The sequence below is a fragment of the Convolutriloba macropyga genome, chromosome 2, assembly GCF_964194025.1.
Source record: "Convolutriloba macropyga chromosome 2, txConMacr16.3, whole genome shotgun sequence".
Lineage (NCBI taxonomy): Eukaryota > Metazoa > Xenacoelomorpha > Acoela > Convolutidae > Convolutriloba > Convolutriloba macropyga.
In genome coordinates this window covers 33,286,514-33,311,877 of record NC_134469.1, presented here as the reverse complement: position 1 = coordinate 33,311,877, position 25,364 = coordinate 33,286,514, and the positions used below count along the sequence as shown (strand labels likewise).

The window sequence follows — 25,364 nt, the reverse complement described above, 5'->3', positions numbered from 1 at the left end:
ATGAGTAACATTTACTCACGAATAAGTCTACAAGCTATTAAATTCTATTCACAAATTTGCGAACAAACTAGAAACCTTAGACAATTAACATTAACACAAGTACAAAAGAACACTCCACTATTAGGATACATCCTCACTGGAGACCGATCAATATTTGTTAAACAAGAAGGAGTAAATGTGATGAAAATGTACAAATGCGCGAAAAAATCTTCACCTCTATATGTACCGCAAACACGCGAATGTTATTACAAAATACCAATTCTATACAAAAACAGAGTACAATACGTACACCAATTAACACGACAAACATACTTATGGGCGAAAAAAGTCCCATGTTCACATAGTAACTTTGATCAGTTAATATCAATTGACACAGAAGGAACAGCGAGATACAGAGTTACACCATACCCTGTAAAAGTTGAAACAATACTGAACACTATTTCACCTGAAGAAATAGTACTAGACAACATGTTTAGTAAAGCAAGTTCGATAGAAAGTGGAATATACAGTAGAGAACAATTAATACAAGAACGAAAACGAGATTTATTACACGAATACATGCGAGACCGCAAAAAACCATTACAGGAAGCTACATCAGCAAACGCACAAAAATTACTAGAACTTGAACAAATCGGATTACTCCAAACATACAAAAATTATGAACAATCACTAAAATGGTTAAAAGATCTAAATATTAATGGATATAACTTCCAAATCGACCAACCTAGTGTAAACTGGAAAGAAATTTTTGATGGAGCATGGCTAAAAGAACAGATATTATCAATTTTTGGTCGGCCATGGTACATCTTAGAAAAAATGGCAATCATATACGCCATGATTAGCATGATACTATTTTTAACAAATCTTATAATAAAATTCTACAACGCTTTTGCAATTCATAAGGCAATTGGCAAACAAGCAATTTTACAAAAATACTCTTAACAGGAATATTTGGTATATTCTCACAGACATTAACACAACTAGTAGCACAAATTCAAGAAGAAGAAAATAGTCACGATAGTGACGAGAACTATTCACAATATACTAAACATAATAAACATAATCAACCACGGAAGAACATTTTTCGACGACACTCTTCAGATATAACACATATAACAGATCACAACGACAATGATAAACCATCACAAGTTTATATTGACACTAATTACAAACACTATAATGCAACCATTTGCAGAACAGATAAAGGACTACAATTACGGACAATAGATTCACCACCGAAGAAACAAAAACCACCATTGCCAGAAAGAAAATACAAACAAGAACCATTAAAAATTGAACCATTAGAAACGATAACTGAAAACAAACTACCTATACTATTACCACAACTAATCACTCCACCACCTGCATATCAATGTCTAGGAAATAATGTATCTTTTAATACACCTCAAGCAACATCCATTACTACACCACATATAACACCCATCCCTAGTGCGCCTAACTTACAACAACAATCATCAACCTTTCAGGGAAGTTCATATGAACCTCCTCTAAGTATTAATAAAACAACACCATACGAAATTCCGCAACCATCATCTACATCAACAAATCAACAAAACCTCATTCCATCAGTAAAACTAATAGAAATACAAAACCCTCCACCTATAGATTTCAATCAGTTGAAATTAGCAGCTAATAAAATGCATAACCGCAGTCATAGCTTAGATATTCTGAAAAATGATGACCAACCACACACGAATGAAGTCACATATTTCGACACTCATTCGGCAGGTACATATGAAGTGTAATCGGCACTCAATCATGAACAACTAACAAGTTTTATATTACTGCAAAGACATTCTTTTATAATAATAGACACTCTCTTTACTTTTCCAAAACCACATACTATTCACTAATTACATATATTTTTTTTTGTATTTTATTGTATTTATATTTAACACACTTAGCATATTCCACAGATATCTGTAAAAATACATGTAAACTTATTACATATATAACAAACAACACATTGGTACTAACCATTATATCCTTGTACGAATATGAATGAACATTGTCTTCAAAAAACATAATACCGACAAATGAATAGTAACTGTGTAACTGATAAAAGATATTAACAAAGATAACACTGATAACAAGTGTGTTTGTAACAAAGTGAATGAACAACGTTTCATATATACACCTGTAACAATAAATTGTAATTAATACAAAGTTAAGAATATGTAACAAATTGAATTACCTTTCAGCAAACAACAGACGAAATGGCACACAAAATGGACTATGAACCAGAGAACCCATACAGAGCAGATTCGCCCCTCAGCTACGATGTTGAGGAAGGAGAACTAGTTCCGGATCAGGACGTTCCAGTCCAGGAACAATTTGTGATAATGCCTCTGACTGTAGCACGCAAACAGAGGATCGTTTCGACAACCCGAACGACAGGATAACAACTATGAGAGTCGAAGTGGAATGCGCCACTTCCGATCAAAACACACAGACAGCGTTGAACCAACCAGCACCCAAAGAGGTTGCTCAGGTAATAAAGGAACAAGTAACAAAGAGAAAGCAAACAGATAAACGCAATCCAGATTCCTTTTCCAATAGAACAAATATAACAGAACAAGGAACTAGTACTAGCGTACATAGTTATCAGAATAACAGACCACGTAACGATCACCACTCGCCACCTTTACCTAATTACCCACCTCCAGTACGACCACCTCCACCAAGCGATAACGAACACGAGTTACCGCAATATCACGTTCAACAACGCATATCACATAGATATCGGTCACATATTAGACCGAACAATTTACGCTTCCCGTACGCCGTAACACCCCGAAGCGACAGTCGGAAATCATTTTTCCACCAATCTACTAACGAACAATCCCCTACAGCAACAGTCATGGAAACAATATGGTTTCAGGACAAAGATCCCCGAACACTGAACAAACCCCATAACAGCAACTATAACCCACTGTTAAGTTATCGTAATTGGTTTGAAATGCCATTCGATTCAAGGGACTACAACTTTGTAATGGCACCGTTACACAACCTGAAGGATCGTATTTCTGAATTTTTCCCACCATTACCCTCTGAGAACACGAATACAGTTAAACGTAGCACCAAAAATATGGGACGCGATAAGTACCATCAGACAGCGTATCCAATTTGAAACAATTTTACAGTCTCACAGAACGTTTTTTGTACGACTACGACTATGAATTTAGAATACCTATAACATGTACATTTGATAATCTCGTAGCAAAGGCATCACAAGACCTTTCCGCTTACAGCGTTTTTGACCACCAGTTTTTTCAACTAAGCTTTAACTTCCTCCATCCGACACCAAAGGATGTCCAGAACAATAATTACAGAGTACATAAAACAAAGCTGATTCACAATTTAATATACTATACGTTTTTACGAGACAAGAACAAGAACACTACGAAAAGTTATTTACACATAAACGATCAACTAACGTCACCCTATTTTCTTAATTATGGATACAAACTCAAATGGGAATACACGATTGGAACACTCCGTAATTTCGACCCGGTAAAGAATTACTATATCTTCCAACCTAGGGAAGCGACCGAACGACCGCTCATCGTACCTATAGAAGCCTTAGAACCGTGTGAAGAATATCACACTGACCACTTGGAAGGCAGCGTAACAAACAGAGCTGTCCTGAACAGAATACACTTTAACAATGAACGTAAGACTTCAGATATTGAGAAAGAAATACGCAACTCGGTAAAAGCATCAATAACAGAATTGTCACTAGAGGAAATAACCGATCTAGTGGCATACTTTCTTTCAAAGGATGATCACTGCATCAAAGAATATCAACAATATAGGGATCGAACAAATCACCCTAAACAAACAGAGAGACTATAACAAATTCTGATTTGTAACAATCTTCAATGTAGTAACAAATTTTGTAATATTCCGAACAATTGCATTGTAACATTGTCATGAATACTTATTGCTATACATCTGACTATAGATGTTCCTCTGTATATTTCACGTGCAATAAATATTTTATAAATGTTAGTACGAATACCCATTTTACAAACAATCCTTAAAGGTGATTGAACCCCATTTATACTATTACGACACTTAATGTGTAATAAACTCTAAAAAACAAAAAAAAATTTCAACCCCCCTTCTTAGTTACTTGTATACATGTATATATGCAAAGTTTTCCATAGTTAGATATATGCAATTTTGTAAATAAAAAGAAAACAAAAATAGAACAAAGTATTAGTAATAAGTGAAATGAGTGACACAGTGTATAATAACACACTATAGTAATGTGTACTCACACACATGCACAATTCTATACTAACATAGATTACATGCAAAGTCACTGACTAACACTATGAGTCAAAACATGACAATACGATTAAAATAACTACTTGATCTAACATACGATATATATAGAATCTTCCAAAACAGAACATAACATATTGTAGACAAGGTATTTAACCTACAATCATTAATACTTTCTAGACGAAAATAACAAATAATAAAACATACAAAATATTAAGATTGTTCACAATTCGAAATTTTCACATCTCAACTTTTCATATTTTAAAACGATAATTTCGACATACTATGCAAATCACATGTAATACAACAGTAACAACTAACATTTATATTCGTAACAAACCCTATGAATCTCTTTCCTTCAAAAGGAAATAAAGGTCTTATTTGGAAGACTGTATCGTATCCGGCAAATCTTTTAAACAATGATGAAATAACCGCTAATGGGAATCAGCAATTGGGACAATTTTGCATATACCCTTTATAAAGAAAGTAAGCGAGATCTGTAACCTTCACAAAATTTACAGATACGACAAACGCAAAACATACATTGAACAATAATAAATATGATAAAACAATTCGTCAGAACTAATAGCATCAGAATAACTACTGATTTCAGGAGACATCAAAGGACATAATACATGTTCATCTTCAATAACATAATATGAAATGGCCAAAAAAGTCACATGTCACTAATCATTTCCATGATTGTAAACAGAAACTTCGATTAACGAATAAAATAACTACCCTCGATTCCTTCGTCGAATTGCATAATAGCAATTTTGAAAAACTCTTCCAACCGGAAGGGATACTACGTATTATATGTAGTAACACAGAACATTTATTAAAAAAAACTTTAACAACTAACAATATTAACCAGGTAAGTCAGGTAAGTCACCGGACATCAGGAGCGCCACAACACATCGACACTGGAGCTGCCCAAAAGGATCTTCACCCACTGGACGTGGTACTGGAATAGATACTTTTGTGGTTGTTGATGTTCATTCTTTGCTTTGTGGACAACCTATGTCTGTTGACTTTACTCTTTGACGAAACCGATCACCAAGCAACACACTCAAAAAAGAAAGAAAAAATCTTCAGAGAGATATAAAGAGAAATCAACCCATAGTACAGAAGACTTTCAAAAAACTCTAAAACCCGGAAAGATGGAGTCAGTGATGACTTCCAACAAAAGGATTTAGAGACTTTACTTATGTTAATAAATATAAACTAAAATACTCAACCATGATTGGTTAAAATTATGGAAATACCTTTCCTTTTTATGTTTAACTGTTTACCCGTTGGTAACACAACACGCTACCCCTTTAGTCGGTACCAGTCAGACCTGATATAATAATAAAGTATATTTCTCTCTCTCTACTCCGCTCTTGTTTTAGTATTGAGATATACGTTAGACTTTAGCATTTCGGCCGGTGCACTGTCTGCTGAAGCTCAGATAGAAGAGTAACAGACTAGAGATCTAGAACTTTAGTTAGTCAGGTAAGCCTTAAGATTTTACTATATTCTTGAGACTCCATAAGACAGAAGTAGAGTAACCTCTCAAGGTAACCCTACCTCAGTGCACGTCTTAAACCATAAGTTGTATCCCAATTAAAGTCCATTTTTATAAGGAAAGAAGTTAATTATATTTATAACTATCAAGGAACCTGCTTCGCAGATCATTATAGTATTATTTGAATATAAAAAATGACCGACAATTTAATCTTTTATGAACTACAAAAGATACATGAAGCTCTAACTAAAAGTAAAGAGGAACACACATTTAACTTTAGAATGATAAAGTCAACAGAAAAGTTTAACTTGAGTGAACCTTTACTTAATACAACAAAATTAGGTTTAATTAGATTATCGGTTTATAACTCAGTGTTTAATGTGAATAGAAATAATAATCAATTTTTATATGCTAGTACGGTTATAGATAGCGAAGAAACTTCTATGGAAAATCTTAGCTCTAATTCTAATTCCAACACCAACTCTATCAATAGTTCTAACTAAAAATAATAATCAATTTTTATATGCTAGTACGGTTTTAGATGGCGAAGAACTGGTGGAACCTCTTCACGGATGGGTGAAGCCCCAGGGTGATGATGCTTTGGCAGAACCTCTTATCTCTAACAATAACACTGACTCAAACATTACATCTGTTCTTAATTATAATTTTAAAGGAATCCCCTTGTTATATTCAACTATTACACCTGGTGCATATGAATTAACTGAAATAGCAGAATTAATAAAAGAAGAAACTAATGGTATTGTTATATAACCCGATAAGAATACAGTGAATTGTATAATGGAAATAAAACAAGGTGCACTTAGCTTTGATGTAGAAAACTCACTTGCATCATTACTAGGATTTTGAAAAATAGTTTATAAACAAGGTAAATATACATCTCAAAAGATTATTGATATTATGGGTTTTAGTACTATTAACATTCACTGTATTGTGATATCTGGTGTTAAAGATAATGGTAATAACACAGACATATTATATACTTTTACTCTAACTGAACCACCAGGTTACTTGATAAATATTATACCAACTAATATCTTATATCAAAATGTAACAAAAGATAGAATAGAATATATTGAATTTCATATTAAATATAAGCATGGAAGACCTATTGGTTTCAATGGTGATGTGTTGAGTTTTACTTTGCCTCTGATTTAGATTTAGTCATAGTCATACTCTTAGTCAAAAATATAGACTTAGTCATAGTCATAGACTTAGACTTAGTCATAGTCATGGACTTAGTCATAGACTTAGAGTTAGTCATAGACCTAGACTTGGCCATAGACTTTGACTTAGTTATAGACTCAGTCATAGTCATAGACTTAGTCATCTACGAAGCAGGTTCCCTGATAGTCATAGAGACTTAGACTTGTTCATAGATATAATTAAACTACAAAACTTTCCAATCCCAATTAATTCTTAGTTTACCATAATTTTTTATAGTTTTATCAATGACAAGGTAATTATAATCCTCTTCCCATAACTTAATACATATTTTAGCAAAATCATTATAACTAAGTTCAACATTATTAAAGAAGTCGTGATGCATTGACATTAGATCTTTACCTCTTTGTTCCAATAAAATAAATAGATTACAATTCGCTCTAACATTCTGTCTATCTGCCGTGAATTTATTTTGTTTAAGATTTATCATATTACAATTACTATGTCTACCATTAATAACTGGTTCCTTACCTCCAACATCATCAAATATTATGAGGTTCTTTATATCTTTAGGTAGTTCATCAGGTAGGGGTAAATCTTTTACATCTTTAATAAATACTATGTCTTTATACTCTGAATCATCATATTGATTACCAATAGGACCAGATTTATAGCCTATCAAATTGTATACCAGGCATAATTAGATACTTTAAGAAGACTGTTTTTCCACATTCACTAGGGCCAGCTATTACGCATCTTAAGCTTTCTGGGAATGGAGCATTGATAATTATATTATCATCATCTAGCCATGATTGTAGACTCTTATTAACATCAATCTGAAAACGGGATACCCTACTAGTATGGGGTACTGCGCCCATTCGCAGACAACTACGAGCTCGAGGTGAAAGAGACTTTTCCCTTGGTTGTTTTTCACTAAGTAGTTATATATATATATATATATATATATATATATATATATATATATATATATATATATATATATATATATCAATGTTATCTTCGTCATCAATGTGCAATGGAGCAGGCTGGCACGCCATTGCCAATGACATTGTCATTGCCATTGACTTTGTCATTACCATTGTCATTGCCATTGGCATTACCATTGGCATTGTCATTACCATTAACATTGACATCAGGCGTAGGCTCTGGGTGAAACCCGTTGCCATTGTAATTGTCATTACCATTAACATTGACATTAACTTCATCATTAACTTCAACTTTAACTTCATCATTAACTTCAACTTCAACTTTGTCTTTAACTATACAACACAAAGACCGACACTTATTATACGCGCCCGGACTTTTAATTTGATTAACTAGAATATTAAGAGCACTCGTTATTCTATATCCATTATCAATAATATCAATATTCTATATCCATTATCAATAATGTATAAACAATAGGCACCACATTAAGATTCATTATATTCTTGTATTCTTTCATTAGAGTATACTAGAGGGTAGGGGGGTGCGAAGGTTCAACTTAAACCTCCGACTCGATGGTCTTACTCCTAGTATACGCTCTTTCTAAGCCTGATAAGTCTCATGAAATTACTTAAGGATTTAAATATGTAAATTTGACTAATTATTCTAGTTATAAGATTTGTATATGATTTGTAAAAGTTTAACATAGATAATTTACAGCACTAATGGTATAATTATAAGAGTTGCACTTAGAGTTATTAAATCTAACTTGTAAAAAGGGACAGGGTCGGAATATTTGTAAAAACGTTATTAACTTATCAGTAACTTATTATTCTCTTTGAAATAAAGTCCTGACTTGAAGATATCTCCAACTATTCATTATTCGATACAGTTGAGAAGGAGTTTGGCAATTCCGATTCGAATTACTTTTGTTTTGAGATTACTTTTCTCAATTTGGAGATATTAGATTCTCAGTTTCTCTGAGTTGTTAAATCTTAATTTCTCAAAGTTGTGATTCTTTCTTTGCTATATATAGTTCTCAGAACGGGATAGTTCGCGTCCTGCTGGATGGCACAATGTCCGTTTGGCTGGACGGACATTTTGTGCAATATGAATGGTTCAGCTAATTACATCATTTTATTTTTAGAATGATGTAATTTGAATACTTAGCTTAGTTAAGCTAAGTATTCAACATAAACATTACTTCAGTACATCCCGACCCGGTCCCTAGTGGGGGTAAAATGAAAATCATAGCATCAATAAAGGTACACATATAAATTTTTAGAGTTTACAGATAAAAAAAGACAAGTTATAAGTTTTAAGGTTTACAGATTATGTAAAAAAAGTTTTTGTGCCTTCTCCCCGGCTCAGAGATTCGAAAAATTGTCGTTACCTCGAAAGTCTCCATGTCGATAGTCTCTTAGTTCTCTCAGCAGGCTTTCGTTTCGCTGCTGGAGCTGGAAATTCTTGTAACGTTCCTTGAGGAAACTTTGCTCGAGGTTTCGAATGTAGCTGTCGAGGTTTGCGGTTAGGAAATGAAATGGGACAGAGATGATTTGTTTATCGATGCCTAAATTCTTCGCTCTGTAAGTTTTTGCTTTGGGGTTATAAGAGATCAGTTTGTATAGGTTAGCGTGGTTTTGCAATTTATAGTTCAAGCTCATGTCATATTTCGGGTGCCCCTTGAAGCTTGGGTTGCACACTAGTTGTTCGGTTTTGATTTGGCGGTTGATTTTGTCCTGCACAGTAAGTGTCTTTGGCATGACTGCTGCCACTGGTGGTTGGAGTTGTGATGGTCCTGGTTGTGGTTGTTGAGGCTGTTCTGACAGTTGTTGGGTATCTTGTTGCTCATATGATTGGGGCTCCTCGGTTGTTGTTAGATATTGTGTGACAATGTCGATGGGAAGTTCTGATGGAGGTGCATCGTCTAGTAATTCCTCGAATGCTGGCAGCAGAAAGTCATTGTCATCCAGTGTTATGTTCTAAAAAAATTTTTATATAAAGGGTTATTTATAGTTGTAATTAATTAGATTTAATTACACTGGAGAGGTTGGGAAATCATCATTGCTAGAGTGATTTTCCTTCTCTTGTCTAATTGATTGTAGCTCACTTTGTATTGGAGGGTATATGTTTATAGTCGGCTCTTTATAAGTTGGGGCTTGTACTAAGTGTTCTGAGTCGTCTCTTTCTTCAGTAGGACGAAATACTGAAGTTACTATAGACTGAAAAAGTATATTGAAAGTAGCTGATAATATTACTTTCCCAAAACTCACTGAGGCTCCAGTAATTTTGTGTATTTGTAGTGCTCGAATGATGCAAACTACAATGTCGATTATAAATTTCACAAAAAGGAATACAGCAAAAGTAATTCCGCATTGTTCCAAATAATAGTGTATTCGGCCGAAGGCTTTTATATACCGGTTGTGTAAGAATTGTGACGAGATTAGAGAATCTAAATATATTGTTTTTGTAGTGTAGTAGTTGCTATAACCACTAGGCTGGCTTTTATTATGTTGAATCTCAACTAATTCACGAGAAAACTCTTGCGCTGCGTCTTTCATTTCGGAATTTAAAGTTACATCGTTCCAAAATGCAATCATGTCTTCTTTGACTTGAAAAGAAACTTCCTGTCCGTTTTTGAATTTAATCGAAACCATTTTGTGTTTCTGATTGCTGGGGGCAAATAATGCTGGCCCGGTGACTTGTGTTATACTTGGAGTTAGCTCGATCCAAGAGTTATCATTTTCAATATCTAGTTGAAAAAGATTCTTTTGTTTGTTGTTACATGGTTGTTGTTTAGCAGTAGTGAAAGTTTGTCTGCTAACTGGATCGATAAAGCGAACTTTATTTTTATATAACACCGGTATTCGATCGTAACAAGTATCCATTACTTGTAAAGGCGAATAAAATTTTGGACAGTGATAGAGCCAGGCTATATTACCGTTTGTCTCTAATAACATAGATCTGTTATTAGTTAACAGAAAACCAGCCAGCTTAGGGCTGAGACGCGAATATGCAAGTTGTGTATTTTTAAGTGAACGTTCTGGTTCACAAATTTGTTGCATAGTATTTGTTTCAGAGAGTTGTAGCCTTCGGAAATTAGTGTACTGATAGTAGTCGAATTTAGTATTCACATGTGCCTCGTAATCTATCTCTGTTCGATGGATATTAAGCGAACTTAGTGAATTGTTCGGAAGTCTAGTAATTCTATTTATATTAGGTCGAGGTTCGAGTGCCTCTCCTGTATTCATATTAAATCCGCCTGTAAATTCAACATATATTGTGTCGTATGGTGACGGATAAACTATATTATTGCTATTGCATAGCGATTGAGGCTTATTGTACACTTGAAATAGAAAGCTTTGTTCTTTCTCTGATTCTTTAGAGATTTAGTAATTATCTCCTCTATTTTTATCATTTTGCCTTCAAATTGTTCTCTTAAAGCGAACAAGCAATTATCTTGTTTCTCCCAGCTATAAGCATGGGGGTCGGTTGACGTGCTTTGACAACCGCCTTCTGATAATGTGCAAGGCAGGGGAATATTTTGCCAGTTATTTACTGATCCTCCCCGCAGGTTAACATTTAAAGTTGTATCCTGCATATAAGTTTCAAATGTATCGTGAATTATCCAGCCAGAATCGTCACATTCGTTTGGATTTTCTCCAATATTTGGACCGGAATTTTTTATATAAGTTGTTCTTACATTTAATTTAATCGGAATTTCTTTTCCGTTAATACTTAATTATTAGTTAATCTAGCCTGCCTACACTGTTCTGGAGTTAAATCTACGTCTGTGGTAATTGTGCTAAGTTTTGCATCAATTCCACTAGCGTCGAAAAGGCCGCAATACCACCTAATGCTTTGGTGGCTTGCTCTACACATAGTAGCTTCTAATTTTCCTCTAAAGAAACGGTTGAAAATTTGTCCTTTGACTTTTGAAATTTCAACATTTTGTGGTTCAATTTTACAAGGAGCGACTTTGTTTAGTGAGTACATTTTATCAGAGTCCATAAGTGAACAATCGTAGTGAGCGACTTTTAGTGATGTTGCAGTTTTTGCGTATAAGTGATGGTGAGCAGTTTTTAAATCTGTGAAAATTTCAGAGTCTGGGTTTTCACAATTTGTGAAATTAGATAAAATTAAGGTTGCGGTCACAAATAATTTTGTGACATTTTCTATGTATCTGTTTTTGCAAAATAGAAATAGACGAAACAGAAAAAGAATAAGCAAAAGATTTACCTCAGTGAAGTTTCTTCTGGGGTTTTCAGTTTCGATAACCTCTCCCTCCTCGGGGAACAGAGATTCGATTTCGGGATTCATTTTTAAAAATGAATTATGTAGGATTTGTCAACGAGAGTTTGTGGTTGTAGTCTTATGGCGAGAGATTCAGAAGAATGAATCTATTCAGTTAAGTTGAGAATTTATAGTTGTCTCAATGGCAATTTGGCCGTCCGTGCGGATGGCAAAATAGTGAGCCCTTATTGGCTAACTGTTCCAACTGTATTTTATCAATGTGTATATTTACATAAATTATTGAGAGCGGATTTCTATCCGCGCAACTGGCAGAATACTCAATTCTGATTGTTTGATTGAGGGTTGTCCGTGAAGACAGAGTGAATAAAAAATTTAACTGGTTGGGGTATATTTCTATTCCTGTATATATAGAGAAATTTGCTGAGTGTAATTCTAGTCTACTTTTGAAGAATAATGAACAGAACTATTTTAAATTTGTTTAAAGAGGCAAATTATTCTGCCTTCGAACACTTAGATTTGGAGTTGGATGCCAGAGAGATGAAATTTTTCCTCTCTGAGCAGTATATATCAACTCAAATTGTCCTCTCTGAAGAGGAGTTTTATTCGCTGCGGGTTGCGCAGGAGTATTGTGTAAATAATAAGGATAGGAATTTCTTGAAATACGCGAAGATATGTCCTGCTACAGTGCAGTACCTCAAATGTTGGTTGGGGGAAGAGGTAAATTTTTGAAGTTACAAATATTTTTCTGGAATATATTGGGGTAGATTATGAAATTTCTGAATTTTTTAGTTCGAGCGAAAATTAACAGCACCCAACCCCGAGTGCCATGAAGAATTTATGAATTTTGTGTTCGAGCTTTGGCGAGTGTGGTGGACCCCTGAGACAGCAAGAGCTGCTCAGCAACTGTATGGGTTGACTGTTGTTCTGGGGTGCGGGCTTCTCTTTCGAGACTGTGCTATTGTCCGCGAATACATTAAACTAATTAAACTTGCTAGAGCTCGACTGTTATAATTTTTGTAAATTTTTGCTTTAAATATTTTTATAATTTGTTTATTTTATTTTTATAATTTCGTATATTTTAATAACAACTTTGTACAAAAGAATTATTTCTTTTGGACTTTTGGAATTAAATCTGATGGAATTGTATTTCCATAGCGTTTAGGTTCAGTCCGTGTTCTCTGCGGTCTGACATCAGAATGAATTGGGTTAGGATTAGGTTTTATTTTTACTGGGTGGGGGGTTGAACTAATGATAGGGCTAAATGTTTGGGAATTGGACGTAGTACTTTGTGAACTACTTTGGGGGCTAAACAAATTTCTGATATGTAGTGCGCTATCATTTCTATTTGTTTTGTATGGGCTGTTAGGCGCACTCCGGCACGTGTTAACAGTAGTTGAGTACTCAACTGGTTGCGGTGATGTTATTTGCTCAGCCTGATTATTTGCGTTGTTAATAATAGGCCACGGCATATATTCCGGGTTATCAATTGTTTGGTGATTGAATCTATTTATTGAGTACTGGTTGAACCTATCATAGTAGGCCTGTGAATCATCATAGTTATTACTATAGTCCTGTACTAACTTGTCTATTTCCTGTTCTTTAGGAAAGTATTCTACTAAGTGATTTCTATGCACTACTTTCTTTTGTTTAGTTGTGTCGTGAACAATTTCATACGTAATTTTAGTAATTTGTTTAGTAACAGTATATGGTCCAGAGCGTAACTCTAGTAGTTTTTTGGATTTCAATAATCCTTTAGCGTGATTCTCTACTAGAACTTTACGACCGATTTTGATTGGTCTACCCAATTTAAATCTATTCCTATACTCGTGTGCTTTGTTTGTAATTTGCCGACAGCGAGTATACGTTTTACTATATATATTTTTAAATTCATTTTCGCGTTGTAGTATAGTACTAGACAATCTATTCTGTAATAGTTTGTCTACTTTCTCGTTTTTACAAGAATTTTCACAGTGAGTATGTAAGGGAAGGTCTTTACAATACTCTGAAATACAATTCCGTCTATTATCCCGTAGTAAGCCTAGCTTAAGGGAAATTGGAATTTGCGGTTTAATGCCGAATACTATCTCGTACGGAGTATATCCTGTACTGTAATTTATTGCAGTATTATGCGCAAAGGCAAACTTATTAGTAAGGCTGGCCCAGTTCGATCCGGTGTCGTTAATAAAACTGCGCAAATAATTTGCTAAGTTTTTATTTTGTTCTTCAACCTTGCCATTTGTCCAAGGTGAGTATGAGGTTCGTGGTTTTAAGGCAATTCCGAATTCATGCGTCCAGTGCACAAAATCATTACTCAAAAATGCAGTACCGTTGTCATGTACTATTTGCTGGGGGATTCCGAATCGGGTAATATATTTTTCTATTAACTTAACAGTTTCTGGTGCATCGGCTGTTTTTGATGGATAAACTTGTATAAAGCGAGAGAAACTATCTACTATAACTAGACAAAATTTCTTTTGGTTACTACAAGGCCTAAATGGGCCCTTGTGGTCTATGTGTATAGTATGAAATGGGGTGGTTTCTAGTTCTCCCCACTGTTCTAAGGGTGCTTCGTTTAGATCATGTCTTTGTGGTTTATTCTTCTGACAATCTAGGCAATCATGTATTAGCATTGTAACCCATTTGTACATTCCGGGCCAGTAAAAGAATCTACTAATGTCGTTAAATGTACATGCGTCTCCACGATGCCCACTTAGCGGATTATTATGTGCTAACTCAAAACACTTCATAAATAGCGATAGTGGAACACATTTTTTGGTATCGTATAAACCGTTCTCGTCTGGTTTATTGTAGCATAGTAAGTCATATTGTTCCTCGAGTAGTAGAAGGTTAAATATATTTTTGTATGCACGTAATCCTTTACAATGCTTAATTGTACTTGTGCTCGGCGGTTCTTTGCCTGCCTTTAGCCACTGGCGAACGGTTTGTAAAACCGGATCATTTATTTGTTCGCGCAGAATTGTATCTGTGTCTAGTTGAGCTTGTTTGGTGAACTCTGTTAATTTTAGTAGTAAGTCCTTACAAGATACTTTTACTACTTCTGTATGTAGAGTCGTCGGTTCTACAATATCACACTTGTGTGTGCGTTGTTTGTATTCCTCCTTCGCTTGTTCTAGTTCTTGTATTAACGATATATCTACATTCCCTTTTTGCAGTTCTAACCAGTCTTCATCATCAAGACCGTCATCTACTGCATGTACCTCTTCGGTTATTTCTTCGTATATGTGGTCATTAAGGCTTTCTTTAGATACATTTTCTGAAGACATCTTTCTGATCTGATTTATTTGTCGTCCATATCTGAACGAGTCGGCAATATTGTATATTGCACTACATGTCTGCTCTATATCGTCGCTTGCGTCGTTAATACTAAAAGTCGGTTATATTTAGTATTTTCTTTTTCTGACCGGGTATATGTGCAATTACCGGATAGCTAGTATTTGGGGGTGCTTTCTTTTCGTCACAGTGTAGTATTGAATAGTTTATCGGTTTATAATCCGATGTGTAGAAGCGAATGTCCTTTGGGACTGTTTTGTGTTCAATTTGGAACTTTTTCGCTTCTTCTTGCGGGACTTGTCTACTAAGTAAGTCGGGGAAAGCAAGGTTTTTACCTTCAGTGTATATTATCTTTAGATTCTGAAATTTGGTAAGCACGACTTGATACTTAAAGAATCTATGTGATAATTGTCCGCGGCGAGACCAGAGGAATAGTATAGGTCTGTGATCGCAGAATAGATATATTGGATAGGGGGAGCCTATAATGTAGAACTCGTAAGTTTGTAATGCTGATATTATTCCGCACAGTTCTCTATGCTGTGGGGAAATTTTCTGTTCTGCTTTATCGAATACACGGGAGTTTGCAGAAACAATTCTTTTCCCTTCGGGGAACTTTTGTATTAGTATACTACCAGTTCCTAAGTTGGAAGAGTCAGCATGTATATGAAAGGGGTATTTTGGGTTGGGAATAGCGACGGAAATATCGTGTGCAAATTTTGCTTTCAACTTATCGAATACCTGCTGGTGGCTATCCAGCCATTCGAAATTTGTTTCATTCTTAACTAAATCATATAGCGGTTTTGCGTCTATATGATAGTTTATAACATAATTTGCATAAAATCCCATCGCCCCTAATACGCTGAGGACATCGGTTTTTGTTTCTGGCGTTTTTAAGTTTTGTATATCTGCAATGCGCGAAGTGATTGGGCTAAGTGTCCCTTTCGATATTACATGCCCGTGGAATTTCAATTTTCGTAAGAAGAATTTTGTTTTATCCGGCGCAGCTTTTAAGTTAGCTTTACGCAGTAGTGCATGATATTCACGTATTACTGTGAACATTTCCTGTTTATCTTGTGCTTGTAGCAGTGTATCGTCAATATAAGTGATGGCTTGCTTTTTCTTTATTAGCGGTCCAAATGGATAACGCATAAGTTTACTAAAAAGTTCGGAAGGGGCTTCAAGCCATAAAATCCGACTTGATAGGTATATTGACGTCCACCTACAATAAAACTAGTTAATTTCTGAGTTTCTTCTGTAAGGGGCACTTGATGATAAGCGCACGACAAATCACTACTTGTAAAATATGCTCCATTTACTCGTGTCATTAGAACTTGTAGTGGCTCGAGTGGCCAACTTGAGTTACTTGTATCTGTAATTGAGTTTAGGTAGCGAGCGTCAATTACAAGTTTTACATAGTCGTTCTTAGGCAGTATAATAATTGGATTTACAAACCAGCTATTTAAATCGTCGTGCTCATTTAGCTCGCGTATTATTCCGGCTTGTATTAATTCGTCCATTGATGCCTCTAACTTGTCACGCAAATGTAGGGGAACTTTGCTGGAACGTTGCTTTTTAAATTCGCAGTCCTTTTTTAGAGGTATGTGAAATTTCTTTCGTGCGGCCGATATCATACTTGTGATGGGAGTATACGTCCTCATCATCTAGAACTTCTAGAAGTGCTCTGAATTCATCGTCCGTTAAATCACTCTGCGTGAAGTCAAACTTTTTTGGGTACTCGATATAGTGTGCATAGTTTTTACTTGCATCTTTTGGTCGTGTATCGAGTCCTTCTTGTACAACTTCATGAATAATGAAGTGGTTTTGTTCAGTTGTTCTGAACTTGGGGAATTGTTCAGTATTATTGGGCTTGCATAAGGTTTTTGCATCATTTGAGAAATCAGTTGCTACTTCAGCATCATTTTTGCATTTGTTTACAATTTCATCGCCTACAATTCCGAATATCTCTTCAATGTTTTCATCTGTGTATTGTGTAAAGGACGGCATTTGATTAATTTCGGCTTTACTCACATAAACATATATTTTAATTCCCGAAGAATTAAATACATTGTATAGCAATGCAGATATCTCAGACCAGTTCATTTTGTCTAATCCACATGCGATTTTTGGCATAGCTATGCATCTAATGTTTTGCATTAGAAGTATATTGCGAAGTTCGAATAGTGCAGTTGTAATACTTTCAATAGTCGGTTTACTATTGTATTTTTCTTTAGTTATTAGACTAAACATTTGGTGTCCGAGACTAGGAGCAATGTATTGTTATACATTTTGGTTTATTGTATTTCCGTCACGATCGTTCACTTCTACTTGCCACTTACAATGTTCTCTCAAGTCGGGGAACCTTTTACACAGCATGAGTGCAAAGCCTTTGCTCATAGCGCAGTCCTTAGAAATTGTGTGCACAATAGCCATACTACTATTGAATATTGACTGTTCTTCGTGGTTAATATAGTTTATGCAACTATCGGATTCGTTCGACTCAGCCTCTTGTACTGAGTTAACAACTGTACTAAGCATGAAACAATTATCCAATTCTTCATACTTACTTAGTATTGAGTATGCGAACTCACTACAATCGCGCATGTTGAATTTGTGCGTATCACGACTCAATACTAGATCACATACAGCGTACCCAATAATACCTTTATTAAGTGTAATAGGGTGATTTTTGTGGTTTTCTATTAGTATAGGTAGTGTTTTCTCTTTTTGTGTACAGACTGTGTTAATAAACACTAGTTCTGTTTTTACTGTATTTTTGTGCGGTAGAAACGAAGTGCCTTTGGGGTAACATAAATCAGTGTTTTGGTGTTTGTACAAGTAGGTTGATCTTGCTTGTATATAAAGTGGCTGAGACAAGATTATTGTTTCTATCTCTGATACTTGTGGATACTGTTTTTCGTTATTCAGTGTTCCATAACTGATTACTCCTGTGTGTTCTTTTAACTCTACAGCAGGAATATCGAAATACAGAGCTTTAAAGAAAATATGGCAGAAATCAACACCAATCAGGTTAGACGTTCCTTCTTGTGTAACCCATACTTTATAGTTTGCTTCATACTTTCCGTCAGTGTCAAAGTATGATGTTACTGTAGTATGGCCTAACATACGAATTTGTGATCCATTATAGGATTTCTAGAAATCCATTTGCATTTCTAGAAATGTGGGGTAATTTATTATCGTACATGTCGAGCCTGGGTCAATCAGATACTCAATCTCAAGTCCACTATTTTTATTTATGTCTCCGGTGGTGAAATAATACATGTTTAGGTAAATCCTGGATTTTGGATTACTATTTGTATTAACTTTCGGAGACTTTAGAAGTTTAAAGGGAAGAAATCTGTGATAGCATCGGTGTAATTATTCTGATCGTAATATTCTGTTTCTTGGTTTTGATCCTCTACCCAGTGAACAGAGTGGGACGAGCGGGGTTGTTGATCATAATATCTACTGCTTGATGCTTGGAATTGATTATTATGAGCGTGGGGGGGATAAGAACGTGGAAAATTTTGATTTTCACGTTCATAATATTGCCTAGCTTCAGTTTCATGGGGACTAAATTGGTTGTTTTGGGGAAATTTTTGTTCATAGGATTTGTTATTATTATTATAGTGTTTATTTCCGTATCTGCGGTTGTCATATCCACTGTTAGTATTATTTGGGCGATTCTGGTTATTAAAATACGGCTTACTGTTAGTCTGCTTTTTGTAGTCAGTACTGAAGGATGTCTTCTTCTCCTTTTCCTCAGTGAGTTCTCTTTTCATCTTTTTAAATCCTTCATCAATCCTGTGCTTAGAGCAGTTAGAAATGGAATGCCCATGATTACGGCAATAGTTGCAAAAGCGTGTGTTATTTGGTCGTCCTTTTACATTGGGGTCTTTAAAAGAACCTGAGTTAATAGCGCTGACTTCGTTATTTCTTATTAGGCTAGTAAGCTCTTTAATTTGTGCTTCAAGGCTACTGATTTTATCATTTGTTTGTTTTACTGTGCCGTCAGTGCTAACAGTAAATGTTAAGTCCTTTGTTATTAAGTGATTTTGTAATTCATCCCATGTTTTATCCGGATTTTCTATTCTGTATTCATGAGCTTTGCGCTTTAAAGATGGGGGTTGCAGGCCTCTAATAGCAAAGTCAATATACTTTTGCTCTCTTTGTCGCTGCTGTATTGTTCGTTCAGTAGCGATTTGGCCAGGATCAGTTAATCTTGCGGGTATTTTTTCAGGCCATCCTCTATCAACAGCATGCTTAAGTCGGTGGAAATAATTTTTCATTAATTCCCCTTCCTGTCTGGTTGCTCCCTCAACTTCAAGTCGATATTTGAATTGGTCACGACTATCTGTGAACCGGTTTATGAAATCTCCTTTTATTTGATCCAGAGTTCTTGTGGGGTCAATAGTATTGAACCACTCTAATGCGGTTTCTATCAGTAAGGATCCAAATAGCGCTTTGCGTCTATTTTGGTGATTTGCTAAAGCGGCAGCATCTGTAGGTAACGTTGTGCCCAAAGAGAAGTTTATTTTTTGTTCTACAGAACTCCAAAATTCATTTGCGTTTTGTCTGGGGTCATTTCCCGAGAATGTAACAAGTCACATATGCGGATGGGAGAGAGGTGTATCAGTAAGTGTTCTTACTAATGTAGCGGTACCGGTTGTTCCAGTACCAGTGCTACCAGTACCGGTGCCACTTCCAGTTCCTCCGCCTGAGGCCATTAACTTGGTTTATTTTCAAAAGTACTTAGAAGATAGAATATTTATACGAGCCTCACTGGTCGCACCAGTTTGTACTAGAGGGTAGGGGGGTGCGAAGGTTCAACTTAAACCTCTGACTCGATGGTCTTACTCCTAGTATACGCTATCTTTCTAAGCCTGATAAGTCTCATGAAATTACTTAAGGATTTAAATATGTAAATTTGACTAATTATTCTAGTTATAAGATTTGTATATGATTTGTAAAAGTTTAACATAGATAATTTACAGCACTAATGGTATAATTATAAGAGTTGCACTTAGAGTTATTAAATCTAACTTGTAAAAAGGGAAAGGGTCGGAATATTTGTAAAAACGTTATTAACTTATCAGTAACTTATTATTCTCTTTATTATTATTATTCTCTAAAGTCCTGACTTGAAGATATCTCCAACTATTCGTTATTCGATACAGTTGAGAAGGAGTTTCGCAATTCCGATTCGAATTACTTTTGTTTTGAGATTACTTTTCTCAATTTGGAGATATTAGATTCTCAGTTTCTCTGAGTTGTTAAATCTTAATTTCTCAAAGTTGTGATTCTTTCTTTGCTATATATAGTTCTCAGAACGGGATAGTTCCCGTCCTGCTGAATGGCAAAATGTCCGTTTGGCTGGACGGACATTTTGTGCAATATGAATGGTTCAGCTAATTACATCATTCTATTTTTAGAATGATGTAATTTGAATACTTAGCTTAGTTAAGCTAAGTATTCAACATAAACATTACTTCAGTACAAGAGCCCAGATCAACATATTCTTCTAGGAATAATGGAGGGGTTTTAACGCCAAAACTATCAAAGTAATATGTCGGACCACCTTCTCTTCTTATAACTAAAACCCAATGTGTACCATCAGTTGGATGCAGATTTACAAAAATGTTGAATTCAGGATTATTAATTGTTTCTTTAATCTGATATCTCATTTCTATTTGTATTGGAGTTAGACTTATATTTTCACCTATGTCGTCTATTTTGATATTACTCATAGCTTTATTGTCAATACCGAATTTATTGAATTCTTCAAAAGTTAGGTTAAGCATTTTTTTATAATAAAAATTTATTTAAATATTCATTTAAATATTCATCATTTTATAAGTCTAACTAAAAGTATAATTATCAGGGAACCTGCTTCACAGATAAGTATAATTCTAACTAAAAGTATAAGTCTAAGTATAAATTTAAGTATAAGTCTAAGTAAAATTATAAGTATAACTCTAACTATAAGTATAAGTCTAACTTTAAGTATAAATCCAACTATAAGTATAAGTATTGATATAAATAATCAAAATTTTATATAAAATGGAGTTGGGTCTTATAATTCTTATACTTGTGTTCATAGCGGTGTTTTGTTATATAGTATATGATTCAATGCGGAGTAAATATAAGAAGGCTTTGGTGGATTTATAAATAGAGGTCTAGTTAGATTTGAATATGAAAAGTCACCATTACATACTATAGTTTATGGTGGTTTTGGAACAGGTAAACATATTTTGTTAGACAATACTTGAAGTTATACCAAAATCAGGATGGTGAAGCATCGGCAAAGCCGATTCATGGATGGTCGGAGACCCAACAAGAGCAAAAGCGAATAATCATAGTATGTAAAGATGAAAGAGATTGGATAAATTCAGAAACTGGCAAGCCCTATACCGAATTTAATATGTGGATATAAATATGATCACGGCAAAAATTATTCCTAATTTCGAAAATAGTGTAACTGTTCTTGATGATAGATGTAATAAGTTAAATAAGGATATAGCCGATTATTTTGCAGCAGGAAGACACGATGATATTCAAATGATTGTAATGTGTCATAAAACAACTCAGATAATCAACACGGCTTGAATGAGTTGTGATACTATTTATACAACAACTTATAATGGGGCGGATCTATTTAAAAATTTTACTGAAATATGTAAATGCGATCATAAGTTCTATGAAACAATTAGCGACTTAATTAGTAGCTATTATAATTGTACAGATGGAATGGCTGATGAACTTCGTTATGGTATAAATAAATATAATAAGAAAGAGAAAACTTTTATTATTATTGATAAAAATAGAACTATGATATATGACTCGACAGTTGGTTTCCTAGACCTTAAAGCTCTCAGTTTAAAAGGTAAACTATAGAGTTATGAGATAGATAAAATTATAGATTATATGAAACCACTATTGAATAATGCTACAGATAGAAATACTCTTAATTCTGATAACTATCAGTTCTATTTGGATAAACTTCTTACTTTAAAAAGTATTAAAATTCAGAATGATGAACTAAAGAACTAAAGAAAAGGTTGCCGCTAATTGGCCAAAGTATGCAGGATATGTATCATCAGGTTTGGGTGCACTCTTTATGATATATAATTGTATAAAACCCGTACAGATTCTTAATCAAAATTTAACATCTCAGCCCTTAATGAAAAGAATAACGTTTTTTTTTGTCTGTCTTTTATAATTTTTCTGAGACTGCAGATCTACGAAAATATTGCGGCTTTTTTCTGGCAATATGCCAGCTATGTTTTATAGTATACGTATATTTTACCTCTACGTTAATGATTTAAACTTCCAGTGACCATTCGACATATTGCCATGAGAGATTTTGTATGAGAACGCGTTTGTTTAAATTGTGATAGAACGTTGGAAACGATTGATCTGACCTATGATGGCCAAGTTTTTCATCGTGCAGGTATAAAAATATGAATAAGGGTATTCTTTTTGCCTGCAATTTTTTATTTGACTTAATTTCCGTCCATACACCCCAGTTAGTCGGGTTATGTTAATTTTTTTCTCTTTTAATACAAACGATTTGTTTAATAATAGTAAAGCACCTCAAACTTAAAGTGACTTCGATTGAGCGTTTAAAATGTTTTAGCTCAGGGATTCAAAAGCTGTCATCATTAGTTATCCATTGCATTGAGCAAGCATCGCAATTGGGAGAAGTGGAATATGCCAGGGACATACTGCAATGTAGCCTTGATTTGATCAGTCTGTATTGCAATGTTGCTTCTTCACTGTGTGACTCAACGGGCACGGCTCCTTTTCTTAATATGTTCTATATATTGTCTTTTTTAAGTGCTCTCAAACGAAGTTTGTAGCAATAGAAGTTTGTAGCAATAGAAGTTTGTAGCAATAGAAGTTTGTAGCAATAGAAGTTTGTAGCAATAGAAGTTTGTAACTAAGCAGTCTCTAGTAATGCTAGTCACCAAAACTGTTTTGACGGACAATTTCATGGCGTGAAGGGCATTTCTTTATAACTTTTACCCCCTCACCCATTCCTTTCCAGTGGAATGAATTTAAACTGTTGTAATAGAGTCCGTTTTAACATTTGTCTGCTCGTTGTCTGTAACAATCTTCTTTCAGTATTATCGAGTGTTCAATTCGACGGGTTTTTTTTAGATGAAACGTTTCCGTAAGAACAGATGTTTCCGTATTACTCTCACATGCTCTTGCCTGAAAAATATCATCTTTAAGCTTTCAAGTAATCAACTTGAGCAGTTAGATTTCATCAGCAGATCATTTTTTTCGAATGTAGCATGCTTTCTTCCGCGTCTTGTTTGTCAATTCAACCGTAAAACTGCACTGCAAGAGATTCTGAAAAGAAAACAACATTAAATTATGGTCACCTGATGTCGTATTAGATAAAAATGATATAATTGTTACAGCCATTATTGAAAAACTTCAGCAAAAATTTTATCAGGCTGAGCAGTTAAATTTAAACGGGAGTCAATGATTTTTCTTAAGTATATGCCATGTTTTCGTATTCAATGGAGCGCCGTTGTTACTTTTCTTTAAAACTTGTCCACCATGGAAAATAAAATTGAATCTTTTCTCTTTATTAATAGCCGCGAAGCGATAGCTGGGGCTATTATTGGCCTTCTCTTGGTTTTTTATTTATTTCGTCGTCAAGATTTTTCTTACGACCATATGACGTCACAGCCACTTTTTGTTCATTCCTTCATGCAATTTCAACTGAATTGCGTGCGTGACGTCTTTTTTCACTCTTAGTGGAGGGAGTTTTTTATTCATTCGCGTGATTAAGTGTTTGGTCACACGTGACTTACCTCACTCTCAAAAATGACTTCCTCACTCTAAAATTGACTTTTCTTTACTCTAATTCAAAGAGATAAGGTTAAGTGAGTGCATATCACTCTAATTGAAGGGTATTTAAGAGCAGCCAATAGAAAAAGCAATAAGATATACAGATTCTTAATCAAAATTAAAATCTGAGCCCTTAATGAAGATTAAATTTGTTTAGTCTGACTTTTTTAAAATCTTTTTGAGACTGTAGATCTACGAAGCTATTGCGGCTATTTTCTGGCAATCTGCCAGCTATGTTTCGTTTTGAATTCATGGTGTTTTTAAAATAATTAATGCTTCGTTTTGTTTTTTACAATTTCTATGTTCTCCTTTGTGCACGGAAAGCTTCTCATGATTAAATCATCTGTGAAATGAGTTATGTTAAAATTCACTTTTACTTTTTTGATAACTGCGAGGCTGTAAGCCGAGCGTGACTGTATGGGGGATGATCTTGATTTCGGTTTTGTCGTCTGACGCTCTTTTTTGCAATTCAAAGAATTTCAATTGTATTGGGGCGCTGTTTTTTGTTTAGATCTGTTCACACGTTTTCATGATTTTTGAAGTCAAATTGGAGTAGTGATTTTTTTTCACGCCGAAACAGGAAATGGAGCGAAAAAGCGAGTGGTTTTGCGGCGTGATATTTTTTCGCTCTAACTTTAAAGTATTGAGAAAGTAGTAGATAAAACAAGGGAATCAATCACCAGAGTAGTTCGGGTTCTATCCCCACCGACTCCGGTGGACGTATCCCAGATACTAGTGTAACTAGAGAGACCGTGTAAAAAGCATGTAAACAAACTTGCAAAAAAACTTGAACAAAAAAGAAAACTTGAACAAAAATTGAACGAAATATTAAAATAATGAAAATTTTCATTTATCCCCTAATCAATATTTAATCAATCTAAAACTAAAACTTTCTGTCTCACTTGGTGTAGTGGTTAAATCATCGAGTCAACTAAGTTGCTTTAGCAAACGGAAGGTTTGGGGTTCCTTCCTCACTGACTCCAGTGAACGTCCCCCGATCGGCGATGCCGCCTTT

General features: G+C 34.7%; 1 protein-coding gene across 2 annotated transcripts in view; it reads left to right on the top strand.

The window, feature by feature from the left end:
• LOC142358616 (centromere/kinetochore protein zw10 homolog) overlaps positions 1 to 25,364 on the top strand; it is a 75,157-nt gene that overhangs the window by 30,556 nt on the left and 19,237 nt on the right. For both annotated transcript variants that reach the window (XM_075410062.1, XM_075410061.1), the window contains one exon: positions 23,124 to 23,278. In XM_075410062.1, coding sequence (XP_075266177.1) covers positions 23,124 to 23,278 — 155 coding nt within the window. The remainder of the gene's footprint in view (positions 1 to 23,123; positions 23,279 to 25,364) is intronic.